This window comes from Castor canadensis, chromosome 10 (genome assembly GCF_047511655.1).
Source record: "Castor canadensis chromosome 10, mCasCan1.hap1v2, whole genome shotgun sequence".
Taxonomy (NCBI): Eukaryota; Metazoa; Chordata; class Mammalia; order Rodentia; family Castoridae; genus Castor; species Castor canadensis.
The window spans coordinates 66,888,583-66,902,151 of NC_133395.1; the positions used below are offsets into that span (position 1 = coordinate 66,888,583).

A 13,569-nucleotide genomic window follows, 5' to 3' on the forward strand; every position below is an offset into this window, starting at 1 on the left:
TCTATTAAAGTATTTGTTATCTAAGTGTAGAACACTGTCATAGGAAAAGGACACCCCCACTGGGATTCCCTGGGGGAAATCCAGAGCCCACATAGGATAGATCCAGTTTCCATTCTGACATGGTGAGATTTTCATGAAAGCAACACAAATCCCTTTGTAATGAAAGTCACACATTCTGGAGAACAGAGCTCTCACTCCCCAGCCAGCACACTGAATGGCCTTCTCCCTTCCCTCACTGAATAACTCTGCATAGGTCACCTGCCTTTCCTGTCTCAGACTGGGTCCACCCACATGGGACATTCAAGTTAGAAGAGCCTGTTGCTTCAGGAATTCAGGTACTTGAGGTAAATGGTATCACGTACTGTGTTTGCAACACAAGAGAGAGAAGGCACAAAATGATAAAAGTAATTTTCTCCTTCTACTATTCATTTTGTTTACATATCTTCAGGCTGCTAATAATAAAATGGATTTATAGTTTAGAGATGAACATGTTGCCTTCTTATGCATCGTTAATCTATTCCTATTTGTGTGCATTCTAGTAGCTTGACCTATTATAAACATATAATTTATTTATTTTTCTATTATCATATTATTGTTTTACTGGAGGTACATTGTGACATTTACAAAAGTGTTTATAATATATCACAGTTGAATTCACTCTCTCCATCATTCTCCTTTATCCTCCATCCCCCCATTCCTAGAATTGCTTCAACAGGTCTCATTTTTCCATTTTCACACAAGTACATGATATTTTCACCACATTCACCTTCCTACATCCTTTCCTTATATCCCCATCTCCCACTGGTACTAATATAATTTTTATAGCCCTACACAGGTGTATTTATTTCTTACCTCTTTAGACAGGTGTTTGCCTGAGTTGTGAAATATTCTAAAAGAATTTTTAAATCTTAAAGAAAATATAAATATTTTTCTTTCATCTAAAAGTTCTTAGCAACCACAACAGTATCAGCACAATGCTCTTAAAAGCAATTAAAGTAATATAAATCTAAAGGATTTTTTGTGGATGCTAATTGATAATGATGATAGTGTGATAAATGCAATTTAGAAAACACATCTCTCTGTAAGGTACTAAAATGCTTCATGAAGTATGTGCAGTATACAAAACAGAGGATGCTCAGAAGATAGGTAAATGCAGCAGCGTTAGAAAGTCTACTTCAATTTCAATTTGCCAAAATCTTGTACCTGCTTTGGCAGGAAACCTTGTTACTATCAAAATGCATTGACACTTACTCTCATCAAGGTCACTGCCATGGAGCAAAATGCAAAATGAATATGTTTTTCCAGGAAAGTTAGTGAGTGTGTTCTTCCCCTTCCTTTTTTTCCCCTCCTTTCACTTTCCTTGGACCCTAAATGGATGCTTTACTTATAAGGCTTTCTGTGACAGACATATTTTCAAGAAACAATACCTTTTCCTTTTGTTATAAAGACATTGAAAAGAAAAATGAAACCTACCTTGGGTAAACTGAGTGATGCTATGGTTGCCTTTGCCCAGGTTGAGGAGATAACCATGTTGAGGGCCCTCTGTCACAATAAACCTAAGAGAAAAGTGTAGGCTGTCTCTGTCCTCCACTTTCAGTATTTTGCTTGTGATCATGAACCCCAAGTGGCCAGTGGTCAGAGTGCGAAGCATAGAAGCCCCTTTATTCACTGCAATTTGGGGGACACTGTTATCAACAGCTAAGACTTGGATCTTCATCACTTGAGGTTTCCTTGTTTCAAACACTGTATCAGGAAAAACATAGAAGTCTGTGTGGGTACTATCAGTCACTGTGAAAGAGAAGCTGTCTTCCCTTGACTCTGTGCCATCATGTTTGTAGCTGATTAAATTTTCATTCAAGTCTTGCTTGGTGAAAACCATGACAGGTCTGCTATTGTTGAATAAGAGATGACCATGAATAGGTACCTGGGTAACAATGAATTTCAGGAGTTTGTCAGGAGTATCTCTATCTTCAACAGTTAGTTCGAAGGGAGTGATCAGTTTGCTTTCACTTTCACTGACAACCAAATTATGAATGGTAACCACTGGCTTTTTATTGTCCACATCACTAATAGAGATACGGAATGTTCGAAAGACAGGATTACGCCCATCGGTGACTTGGAACTCAAAACTGTCCATCTTCACCTCATCGTCAGCTGTGTGGATATAGTAGATTTTGTTGCCAGCCAGTTGGAGCTGAGTGAAAGATATGATGGACACTCCAGGTTGATCTGTGCACTCTAAGTGGCCTCTCATGGGAGCCCTGGTGATGGTAAAAACTAAGTTTTCATCAGGACTGTTCAAGTCACTTGTACTTAGTAGATCTGTTGTGAGAATGACTTTACCACCTTCTTTTAAGGACACTCCTTTGCTTATCACATCAGGGAAGACAATGTCAATGCTCCCAATGGATACGTAAAAGTAGCGATCTATGAGGGCATTTATTCCATCTGTCACATCAAATTTAATTAGATCCCGAGTGCCCTCTTGCCCAACATGGACATATTGAATTAAATTTCTGTCTACTTCATCCTGGGTAAAATTCATGCCCAGTGTGATATTTTCATAAACTCCTGTAGGCTTTTGTCTTTGTAAAAAGCCATGTCTTGGCCCATAACGAATAATATAAACCAAGGATTTGTCCTCAGAGTCTAAATCAGTTGCCATTAATATTTTGTTGTTGATAATTTTGGTTTCCTTAATTTCTATTTCCAGTCCATTATTGATGGCCATTCTTGGAGTTTCATCATCAACAGGGATAACCATGATGAGCACCATCTTTTCCACAGAGTGTTTACCATCTGTTAGTTTAATCACAAAACTGTCTTCCTGGGTCTCAGAGTTGTCGTGCTCATAAATAATGCTGGAACTCTCTATGATCTGGTCCAGCGTGAAACTTTCCACCAAAACTGTGCCATTTACCAGCTGATTCATTATGTGCCCATGAGTGGGAAATTGGGTGACAGTGAAAGTTAAATCATCTGGAGGGATGTCAGCATCAGCAGCATTGAGAATGGGTGTATCAATCACTAGACTCATGCCTTCCATCACTATAAACTCCCTCATAAATATTTCTGGTTGTTCATCATTGGTAGGAATGATTGCAATGGAGAAAAATTGTCTTTCTGAAAAGTTAATGCCGTCAGAACAACGAAATATAAATCGGTCTTCCACAGGTTCTGCCCCTTTATGGACACTCTGGACATAATTAATGTGACCCTGTCTGAGATCTTTCACAGTGAAAGCACTTATGGCAGTTCCTGCTCTTGACTTCTCAGAGCCTGGTGCTGGAGAAATGTTTTCCACATAACCTGAGGTGGGCTGAATAATTATGGTGCACAAGATGTCATCATTTGGGGAATCAATATCTTCAGCACTAATGTGCATTGAGGTTATAACACTTTTATCACCTTCTAATACTACAAACTGTTCCCCTACAGAGATTTCTGGGGCTTGGCTGTCCACGGGGAGGATGGTCACCCACACAGTAACGCTCTGAATAGTATTGCCACCAATTCTCCATTCTTGAGACATATCTGAGAGACTTAAGTTAAAGGAGTCTGCTTTGGGCAACAGGCCAATCTCACCACTGGTGTGGGTGTAGATGACAGAGCCCTCCAAGATGTCCTTCTGGGTGAAGTGCTCTACTGGTGCTCCATTGACCAAAATTTCCCCATACAAGGGTGGATCTTCCAAGAGGAAAGTCAACATCAAATCATCAGTGTATTCCTTGGTCCCCTTAATAACATTGGTAGTGACTTCAGTAGCCCCGTTTTCTAAGACATCCAGATAAGACTCCAGAGTACCAGCAGGAAGGCTCAGCATGGGCATCTCATGGTCTACTGGCCGAACAGTCACTCTGAGAGTGATGGGTACCACATGGTGTCTATCACTGACTTCCAAGGAACAGCTATCAGTCAAGGACTCACGCCCATAATGAACATAAGAAATTCGGCCCTGTTTTATGTCCTCCAAATGGAAGAGCCCTCCTACATGCAGTACCTGTCCAGACACTTGTATGTGGCCATGTTTTGGTGCCTGGGTGAGTGTGAAAGAGATATGGGCCACATCAGTGTCTACATCATTCACATGCAACTCAGTCTCACTGAGGATGTGGTGGCCCTTCTCCTGAATGGTAAAGCCGGTGTTGAGGATCTCAGGTGGCTGGTTGTCCACTGGCTGTAAGTAAAGGGTGAAGGTGCCAGGGGCCACATTTCCAGCTCGGTCCTCCACTTGGAATTGGAACTGGGCCACCCGAGCAGCAACTCCCAGCTCTTGATCTGGAGGTCTGTAAGCAATTTTATGGTGGTTGACCTGTGCTTGAGTAAAATGGGTCACCACCACTGAAGGGTTATCAGTCAGGACCAAAGTGCCCAGAGGGGCTGGTGAGTGGTTTTCATCTGTGTCCATGGGTGGCTGAGTCACTGTGTACTGCAATTCTCGGTCATCTGTGTCCAGGTCTGTGTAACGTAGCCACTTCTTCCTCAGTGGTGTGAGCTGGGATTCCTGTACCACCATTCGAAGGGGACAGCCACTGCCCAGCTCTGGAGGGAGGCGATCCACAGGATGAATTCGTATTACAAACCTCTGAAGCCCAGATTGATTAGGAGGGTCATGGTTGTCCTGGATTCTAAATGTGAACTGGTCCATCACTGGCCCAGGACTGTGGGGTCCAGAATGCCTGTAGAACAGCCTCCCTTCTGTTATGTCCTGCTGCTGCCACTCTGTCACTATTCGTTCATAAAATACTCCCTGTTTCCTCCAGAGACCCTCCTCCTCCTGGGGAGGATGAGTTTGGCGAAAAAGCAGATGCCCTGTGGTTGAGTAGGGTGACTCCAGCACAAAACGCAGCAGAGAGTCATCAGAATCCATGTCAGTTGCACTCAGCGCAGAGGGTGGGATGGGTACTGTTTCACCCTCTGCCATTGTCAGCCCCATGTTGGCATTGAGAACAGGTGCCTGGTCATCCACAGGCACTAAGGTGATGGGGAACAGGAACTGTACCTGGTGCCTGCCTCCTCCATCCACCATGCGGAGCACCAGGTTGTCACTCAAAGAACCGTCTTTGTCATCATGCTGGTAGACCACCTGGCCAGCTGCAAGCTCAGTCACTGTAAAGGTCTTATGAGCAGAGCTGCCACTGGAAGTACCCAGGATCACAAGGTGGCCATGCCGGAGCCCAGCCACCACCTCCAGTCGCACTGCTTCCAGATCATCCTCATCACTGATGACCAAGTTTTGTGGTCCACTGCCTGTAGGACCTGTGAGGGGCCGAGACTGACCTTCATAGAGAATAAGACCAGTGTTTCTGGTGACCACTGGGGCCAGTGTGTTCATGGGCTTCACCACTACCATGAAGGCAAAAGGGTCTGAGGCTGCTCCTTCGGGGTCCACCACCTCTAGCTCTAGTTCAAAGAGACGCTCCTGGTCGGAATCTTCCGAGGGAGGCTGGTAGGCAATTTTCAGCAGGCGCAAATCCCTCTGAGTGAAGGAGGAGAGGGGCAGGCTGCGATCATCTGTGCTCACCAAGTAACCCTGCCCTGGCTGAAAGGGAGAGGTGAGGTTGAAGATCAACAGGTCCGGGTTAGACTCAGCATCCTCAGCTGCCAGCATGTCTGGAGTCAGAGCGGTAAGTACAAACTGGTCCACCTCCACCATCATCATGGCCACAAAACTCGGCTTGGGGGCCGTGTTCTCAGCTCCTCCTCGGATCCTCACGAGCACCTGGAAGTGCTCGCGTTTTAAAGCGGGACTACCTACAGGAGCCCCTCGCGAACGCAACTCCACCATCATAGGCACCCAGTCCCTGTTTGGTGAGTGACTAGGGGCTGTGTGGCGGTAACGCACGCCTAGCTCCTGGAACGCTTTACAGTCCATTAAGAGAGGCTCAAGCGCGCCTCCTTCCCTGGATCCTCCCGGGACCTGCGGGTAATGGAGGAGTTCTCCATAGCGAGGCAGCGCACCCAAGCCAGACAGGATGCCCACGCGGCACTCCTCCGTCTCCGGCTGGAAGGCGAACTCCAAGCTCCGTGCGTCCAGGGCATTGCTAGTCCCCAGCAGTTCTTCCACGACCAGGGGCAAGTTTCGAGTCACAACCTCCAGCTGGGTGAAGACCACTTCCACCTCCAGGGCTAGCGGAAGCACGATCGCCCCTCCTGGGGCATCATAGCGCAGTTGCAGCCGAACGCGGTCCCGAGACGGGCTGCGCGCGCCCAGGTGCGAGTAGCGCACCTCGCGGGGACCGAAATCGCACGGGAAGCGCTTAGGACTCAGGCGGCCAGGCCGCTGGGCTAACGCGTCGTTTTCTAGCACAGTCACCTTGCAGCGGTCCCCTGGCTGCACTTGCAACACTAGGTCGTGCAGCGGGTCCAGCCACACTTCACGTCCGAAAGGCACCCGGAGTCCGCGGTTTGCCAGCACTATGGTTTCCTCCTGAGGGACCCCAGCAACCCCTGCGAGACCCGGGGACAACAGTACTCCGGCGGGGGCAGCCGGCTGTGACGAGATGCGGCTTACCAGTGACAGGAGAAGCAGCAGCAGTCTGGGCGGCGGCGCAGGTATTAGCTGAAAGCTGGTGGCACTGGCTGTCCGGTGCGCGCGTGTGGCGATTCCGGGAGTCCCAGCAGACCGCATGGTACAGGTGTTCAGGCTCCAACAGGTCAGCCTGAGAGCATGCAAAATCAGTCCCAAGGTAAACTACAAGCGACACCTCCGGAAAGTGCCAGGCACTCAGCACGCTGCCTGCGGGATCTCCGGGTAACCAGGACTTCGCCAGAGGATGGGAAAGTTGAGCAGCGCGGTCCGGGCTGGAGCCACAGCCGAAGAGGCTAAGCCCTCCCAGCCCGTCCGGCTCCGCCGCCTGCAGCTCGGTTGCGCGCAGTCCCTTCCCTCCTACTTCCCAGGTCCCCAGACCCAGGGCTTTGAGGGAAATCCCTCCCCTCGCACCCCCTTACCCCAGTCCTCCCAGGAGACCAATCGTCCGTCCCGGGAGGAGGCCCCGAGTCCAGGGTTGGGTAGGGATTTCTGTCAATCAGCTCTCTTAGGGGACAAGGCGGGGAAACTGCAGAGAGGGGAGGAGAAAGAAGGCGCAACAGGTTGCCTTGGAATTGAGGGGATGTGGCCTGGCGTTGCCTACTTTTGGTCTCGCTTGACTCTCGACTGCTAGGTCTGGAGGTCCGGCAGAGGAATCGGAACAGTGGGCGGTGCGGGATCCATTTATTTATTCATCTATGTGCCCTCAGGATCAACCCATTTCAGTCCTCCTTCCCCTTCATTGGAACCCTGTGCATAGGGTGGTCATTTCTCACGGAAACTTTCAAATTCCAAAAGAAAAGAAAGTTAAATAGTGCCGCCTGAATTTGAATCGAAACCCAGGGCAGTTTGAGAATAAACTCTGGGGCGTATTTACAAAAGAAGGACAGCTGGATTTAAAACCCAAAGCTAAAGCAGGTTGCACCCTCCCCTCCACTCCCGCCCCACGCTGCCTTTTCATAAATTACCATGGGCACAGTCCTCGGACTGGAGAGTTTTTAACAAGCCTCTCCTTTGCAACCAAAGTTCACAGGGTAAAAGGAAAAGGGGGCATTTGGAATGCGTGAGAAATGCAGTCTGATCAGAATCGCTAGTCTGTCACCAAAGAATAAGTTCTAGGGAATGTAGCCTCAGGCTGTCCCAAAGCCTTCCCTGTTAGGGTAGCTGTCATTAGAGACGCTCCCGTTCCACTCGCAGTAATTAGACCAAGTACGAACTAAACCCGCCTGTCAGCATCACATTTCTTTGCCTGCCAAGAGAATTGATAAGTATCCGAGGGAGGGCAAGCTAAAAGAGTGTAGACCCCATTTTAGTCAGCAGGGTTTGAGGCTGACTTGAGCTCTTCCTGCCCCCTTGTGTTTGTCTGGTTTCAGGAGTGTGCAGATTGCCTTTTTAGAAGGTTTTCTAATTACCCTCCCTCCCCCTGTAAAAAAACCAACCAAACAAAAAACCACCCTTATTATAAAAACTCAACCGTTTTCAATTGGTTCCTTGAGCAGTCTTGCTTATTCTGGTCAAAATACTTTATTTGGGGTAATGTTCATTTTTGTTCAACAATACAAATCTGATTATTAAACAGGAACAAAAAATTGGCCTTCTTACCACTTTCCTCTTCAAAGATATTTTGAATTGCAAAAAGAGGTCGGTAAGAAACTGACAGTGCGCTTTTAAATTTTAGTCCAAATTAAAGATATAAGCTACATAAGTAATTCGTAAGTAATTTCACTAAGAAGTGGCCCTCTTTTTAATTCTTTTGTGCGTTTAACCTGACATCTTCTAGTTCAGGATTTTGAGCTCTGCCTGACACTTTCACAGCTATTCCAGATTACAGCCCAAACTTCGTTGCAAAAGTATTGCTGGGAGATGGCAGATTTGTTCCAGGAAGACACTGGGCCAGTTGTTCCCTGGGAGTCAGGGATGGAAAGTTCTGGAAGTTTTGCAAAAGAAGCAACATATTAATGTAAACACACAAATAATGTCTAATTAGTTGTTCTAATCTTATTCTTCATGTTCTGTACTGTTTGGTGGACTTTTAACTCCTACTTAAAATTAGTGGGTACATTTCACAATTTGTTACAAAATGAACATTCTTGTATATAGAAGGAATGAGGCCAATACATTAAACACATTAGAAAACCCCCATCCAACTCCTCACCAATTTCTAATTCTCTTTGGCATTATTATTTAAATGTGTTATGATTATTTATTTCATACAGGATACAAATGGCAGAGATATGGGAATATCCTGTTTTCTGTTCACAAATAAATACAAAGCTGCCAAGTGGAATAGAAAATCAGTTTCAGAATAAAATATGGCTCTTTCTATATTATATATCAAATTCTGGTTATATGTTTTTAATGAAAAATGTCAACTGGCAGCCAAGTGGCCTTTACTCCTGCATTGTGACTCTGGGTGAGTCCTGACCAGAATCAGATCAACAGCCTACCCCTGATGCTTCCCAGTGGCTCCAGGGTTTTCCTTTCTTCCTTTTAAAGTCCACCTCTGTTTGACTTGCCAGCAATGATAAGATCAGCACGTGAAGCATGGCAGTATGCCTGAAGGGCAGAGTTCATTATTTTGTTTCACGCTAAGAAGAATACAAGCCCACATTTCTTTGTAAGTACCATAAGGAAATCAAGAAACTGTAATCTTTTTTGACTTTTAAATCTAGCCTGTACTGATTATAGAGATGGAATGATTCTTGGAAATGTTTTGTAAACATCTTAGTTTTTTAAAATCAGATAGATGACAATGCACATGATGGCTTGCTTAAGTATCTTTTGCATTGATGATCATTGATAAAATGGTGAAATATTACGTTTTCACTTGAGAGCAACTATTATTGATGGTCTCTTTTCTGAGTAATAGCTCAGTGTTAAAATATCTCTGTGATTAAATTAGAAAGAAAATACTAACACTCAACAGTCTCAACATCATAGGGATAAGTCAATAAATGTGACACATAAAAAAATCTAAGCCTAACTCTTCAGTTGTTATTTTCTTGAGTCTTTCTAACACTGTCTGTATATAATTGGCAAAACAGTCCTTAAAAATAAGTTCTTAATTTTTTTTATAATTTAGAAGTCTATCCTTCAAAATAACTTAAAGTTAAAATGAGTGATTGAAACTCAAATGATTTCTGTCCCAAGGTTAGGCACCAGAAAACCTGTTTTAAAATAAAGGGGGTTAGTTGATGAACTTAAGATTCAGGCAAGAGAGTCAGGTAGAAATTCAGTGGCAGGTCTGGGACTCTGAAATCAGATGACCTATATCAGCTAGATCACTTATTTGATTCATGTAAGATTTCTTGCCCATTTTTTGTTTCTGTAATTTTTATTAAGTTGCTAAATTCTCAAATAAAGTCAGACTATAGTTAAAGTTGTATCTGGTTAAAACTTGAACATCACAGTTTTCATTACACGGCTTATTTCACTTTTTCTGCATTCCTCTATTGGATCTTAAGACTCTTAAGAAGAGATTGCCTTACAGACACCTTAAAAATACAAATAGTCATTTCTCAGCATCCATGGAGGACTAGTTCCAACATCCTCTGACATACCAAAATCTAAGAATGCTCAAGGCCCTTACATAAAATAACATAGTATTTGCACAGAACCGTGCACACAGCCCTGAACACATTACATTTTAAATCATCTTTAGATTGCTGCAATACCCAGTACAATTTAAATACTATATAAATACCTGTTTGCTGTTTAGGGAATAAAGACAATGCATCTGTTAGCTACAGATGCATTTTTTTCCCTGAATGTTTGCAGCTTGTGGTGTGTTGAATGCATGGTTATGGAACCCGCAGGGAGGATTTACTGTCCTTGTAGACGAATGACAGAAGCTTCATGCCAAACATCTTTACTAGTTCTCAACAGCTTCAACATCTGCAAATCCATGGCTTTCCTATAAATAAAAAATTGAGTGATTTCAGAGCAGCAGTGGAGAGAGCAAAGAGCCCTGGACTAATTAACCAGGAGCAGATTGACATTCTCTCTCTGACATCCGCTAACTACGTGACTAGCAGCAGTTCTCATATTTCCCAGTTACGATCTCCTCAAGAGTAAGACAAGGAACCCCATCTGTGTAGATAAATTCCCTTTTGGTTCCATAACATCTATAATATTTATAGAACACCTGCAATTTTGTTTCCCTATATTCTTTGATCACAGGTTGCAATTGTCATTCTTGCAAGAAAGATGGACTGAATTAATTTAAAAACGTGTCACTGTTACCAAGTCAGGAAACTTAGAGCTCAGTGATCATGCCACTTGCTAGTGGATCAGCCATTCCTTTCCAAAATATCTGGAGCAACATTTGCACTCATTGCTGTGGGCAGTTTAATACATCTCTGGTTGTTTTTTAGTCAAACAGAAAATTAAGATAAAAATCCAACAATAGAAAACTAAATTGAACTCATTATGAGGATAGATGAGATTTTAAGGTAGTTCTGTTATTAAGTGACTTATCAGCACCCATGCTTTCCAGGCAAAGCTGTGTTTGGATGGGAGTTTTCTGTAGGTAAGAAGAAAGAACATTGGATTGGACACATTTTAAAACTGACATTCACATTTGTTTACTTGAAGCTCATGACAAGTGACACTTTCCATCTCTAAAAATGTGTGATTGGGGAAGAGGTAATGTACATACAAATGCAAAATGTCTACATATTTAGTATGGTATATATGCAAAATGCAAATAAGAGAAACGTTCATTGTTTTCAAACTCTCTCTGTGTGTATATAATGTATACTCATACATATGCATCTGTTTGTCTATCTATCTATCTATCTATGTATCAATGCTAAATATTTTCTGAGTAAAGATGCCAAGCTCTTTGTTTCTCTTTGCTTCTACTTATCTCATTGTTTGGACTTATTTCTTAGTATGTTATCAATGAAAGATTGGAGTGAATCAGTATCATCTGAATAATTGATATGATATAACCATTGTCTGAAAATTTTAAATGTTTGTAAATAATCAAATAGCTTATTATTTTTAGAATCCATTTCTTGTAATTATAATAATAAATTACCTTGTTTGAGAATGGAGGCAATGATAAATGAGAATTGCGTTGCTAATCAGAAGTTCTTTTTTTTTTTTTTTTTTTTTGAGGTACTGGAGTTTGAACTCAGGGCCTAGACCTTGAGCCACTCCACCAGCCCTTTTTATGTGATAGGTGTTTTTGAGATAGGTCTCACAAAGTATTTGCCTGAGCTGGCTTCAAACTGCAATCCTCCTGATCTCTGCTCCTGAGTAGCTAGGATTATAGTGTGAGCCACGAACACCCAGATCAGACGTTTTTATAGTGATAATTTCCTAATATTACTGTTGCTGAATCTCTTGGTAAAATCTCCTACTAACATAAATAATAAAATAATGTTTTCCAAAAATAGAAAAGATTGGAGTGTTTGATTAGGTTATTATATATTAATTGCTCTATTAGTTCTCCCCCCCACACACCTGTTTCTTCAGTCTTTCTAGTTGCTTCATTTCTTTTTTTTTTTGGTTTATTTATTCATTTATTCTTATGTGCATACATTGTTTGGGTTATCTCTCTCCCCGTCCCTGCCCTCTTCCTCTCTCCCCCACCCCCTCACTTCTAGGCAGAACCTGTTCTGCTTCTTCTCCAATTTTGTTGAAGAGAAGACATATCTAGTTGCTTCATCTTTGATTAAAATCATGCTTAATTCTTCTGTTCTGTAAAAAAAGTAATGTCCTTCAAAAGCTGTAATCCCTCAAATGAGACACACATGTCTGTCTTTCTGAATCTTCCTGAATCATGGATAACTGCTTCTTTGTTGTTTTCATTAAACTGATTTATGAAACTCACAAATTATCTTATCCGAAACTGAACTCATTCTGTGCAAGCCATCATCAAGATGGAGAACTCTCCATAGCGTCTTGCACAACTCTCTTGTCTTCCTATGTCCATCTGTTGTCATCCTCACTCAGATCACCATTATTTTTGACAAGGTTTCTTCAAATACTAGCCTTATTACTGTTACATCTGCCAGCCTACACACAGCTCCAGATAAAACAACAGTCTATCTTTTATTACAGCATTTTGGTAAAACCACTTTTGCCTTCCCTTTGCTGTCAAATCAAATAATTTCTCCTCTTCTTTAGATTGCAAATCTTTTTAAAACATAATTTTACATTTACATGACAAATAATAGTACATGTTTATGAGATACATAGTGGCATTTCAATAATGTATACAATATGTAATGATAAATTTAGAGTAAGCATATCCATCACCTCAAAACATTTGTTGTTTGTACTGAGAACAATTAAAAATCCTCCTTTCTTGCTATTTTGAAGTATTCACTTAGTTGTTGTCAACTGTAGTTATTCTGTTGTGCTGTAGACCATTGAAATTATTCTCCTACATGCTGCTTTGTGACAGTCTGCTGCCTTGCTTCTGGACCTTTGCCTTTTAGTTTGCTCTGCTTCTTCTATAGGGAATGCTCTCAAGATTTACCTTTGGGAACGAATCAGAAATTTTAGAACTACAAGGGCCTTTCAGACCATTATTATAGCTTCCTTATTTCATATCTGAGGAGATTGGACCAAGGAAGTTAAGACCTAAGAGTGGAGATAGAAAAGAAGAGAGATTCCTGACTGACACCAGTCTGGGTATGTATCCTACATTTCACTGTGATTCAAACTTTAAGGATAATCTTGAATACTTCCATTTGCATGGAATCTTTGTTCATCATGCAACTTAATTAAGCTATGTGGCTTTCACTCTTTTTTATCACCCTCTTCTCTCTCCACCTACTCCTTTGCTTTTATTCCTCTTATGAGATCAATCTTATCATCTGTTTTGCCATATTCACAAGTGTTCATGTGTCCTTTACTATTCTGAAGTCTTTTTCTTGGTCTCCTTTTATTATATCATTTTTACATTTACTCACATGTGTATACATTGTTTGGGTCATCTCTCCCCTCCCCCTTCCAGTCAGAACCTGTTCTGCCTTCTTCAACTTTGTTGAAGAGAAAACATAAGAGATAATAAGAAAGACATTGCT

At 42.6% G+C, this 13,569-nt stretch overlaps 1 protein-coding gene across 1 annotated transcript in view; it reads right to left on the minus strand.

Moving 5' to 3' along the window:
• Positions 1–6,928, minus strand: part of Frem2 (FRAS1 related extracellular matrix 2) — a 160,410-nt gene extending 153,482 nt beyond the window's left edge. Inside the window, exon 1 of the mRNA XM_020184528.2 lies at positions 1,474–6,928. Coding sequence (XP_020040117.2) covers positions 1,474–6,631 — 5,158 coding nt within the window. The 5' untranslated portion in view covers positions 6,632–6,928. The remainder of the gene's footprint in view (positions 1–1,473) is intronic.
• Positions 6,929–13,569: the final 6,641 nt, after the last annotated feature.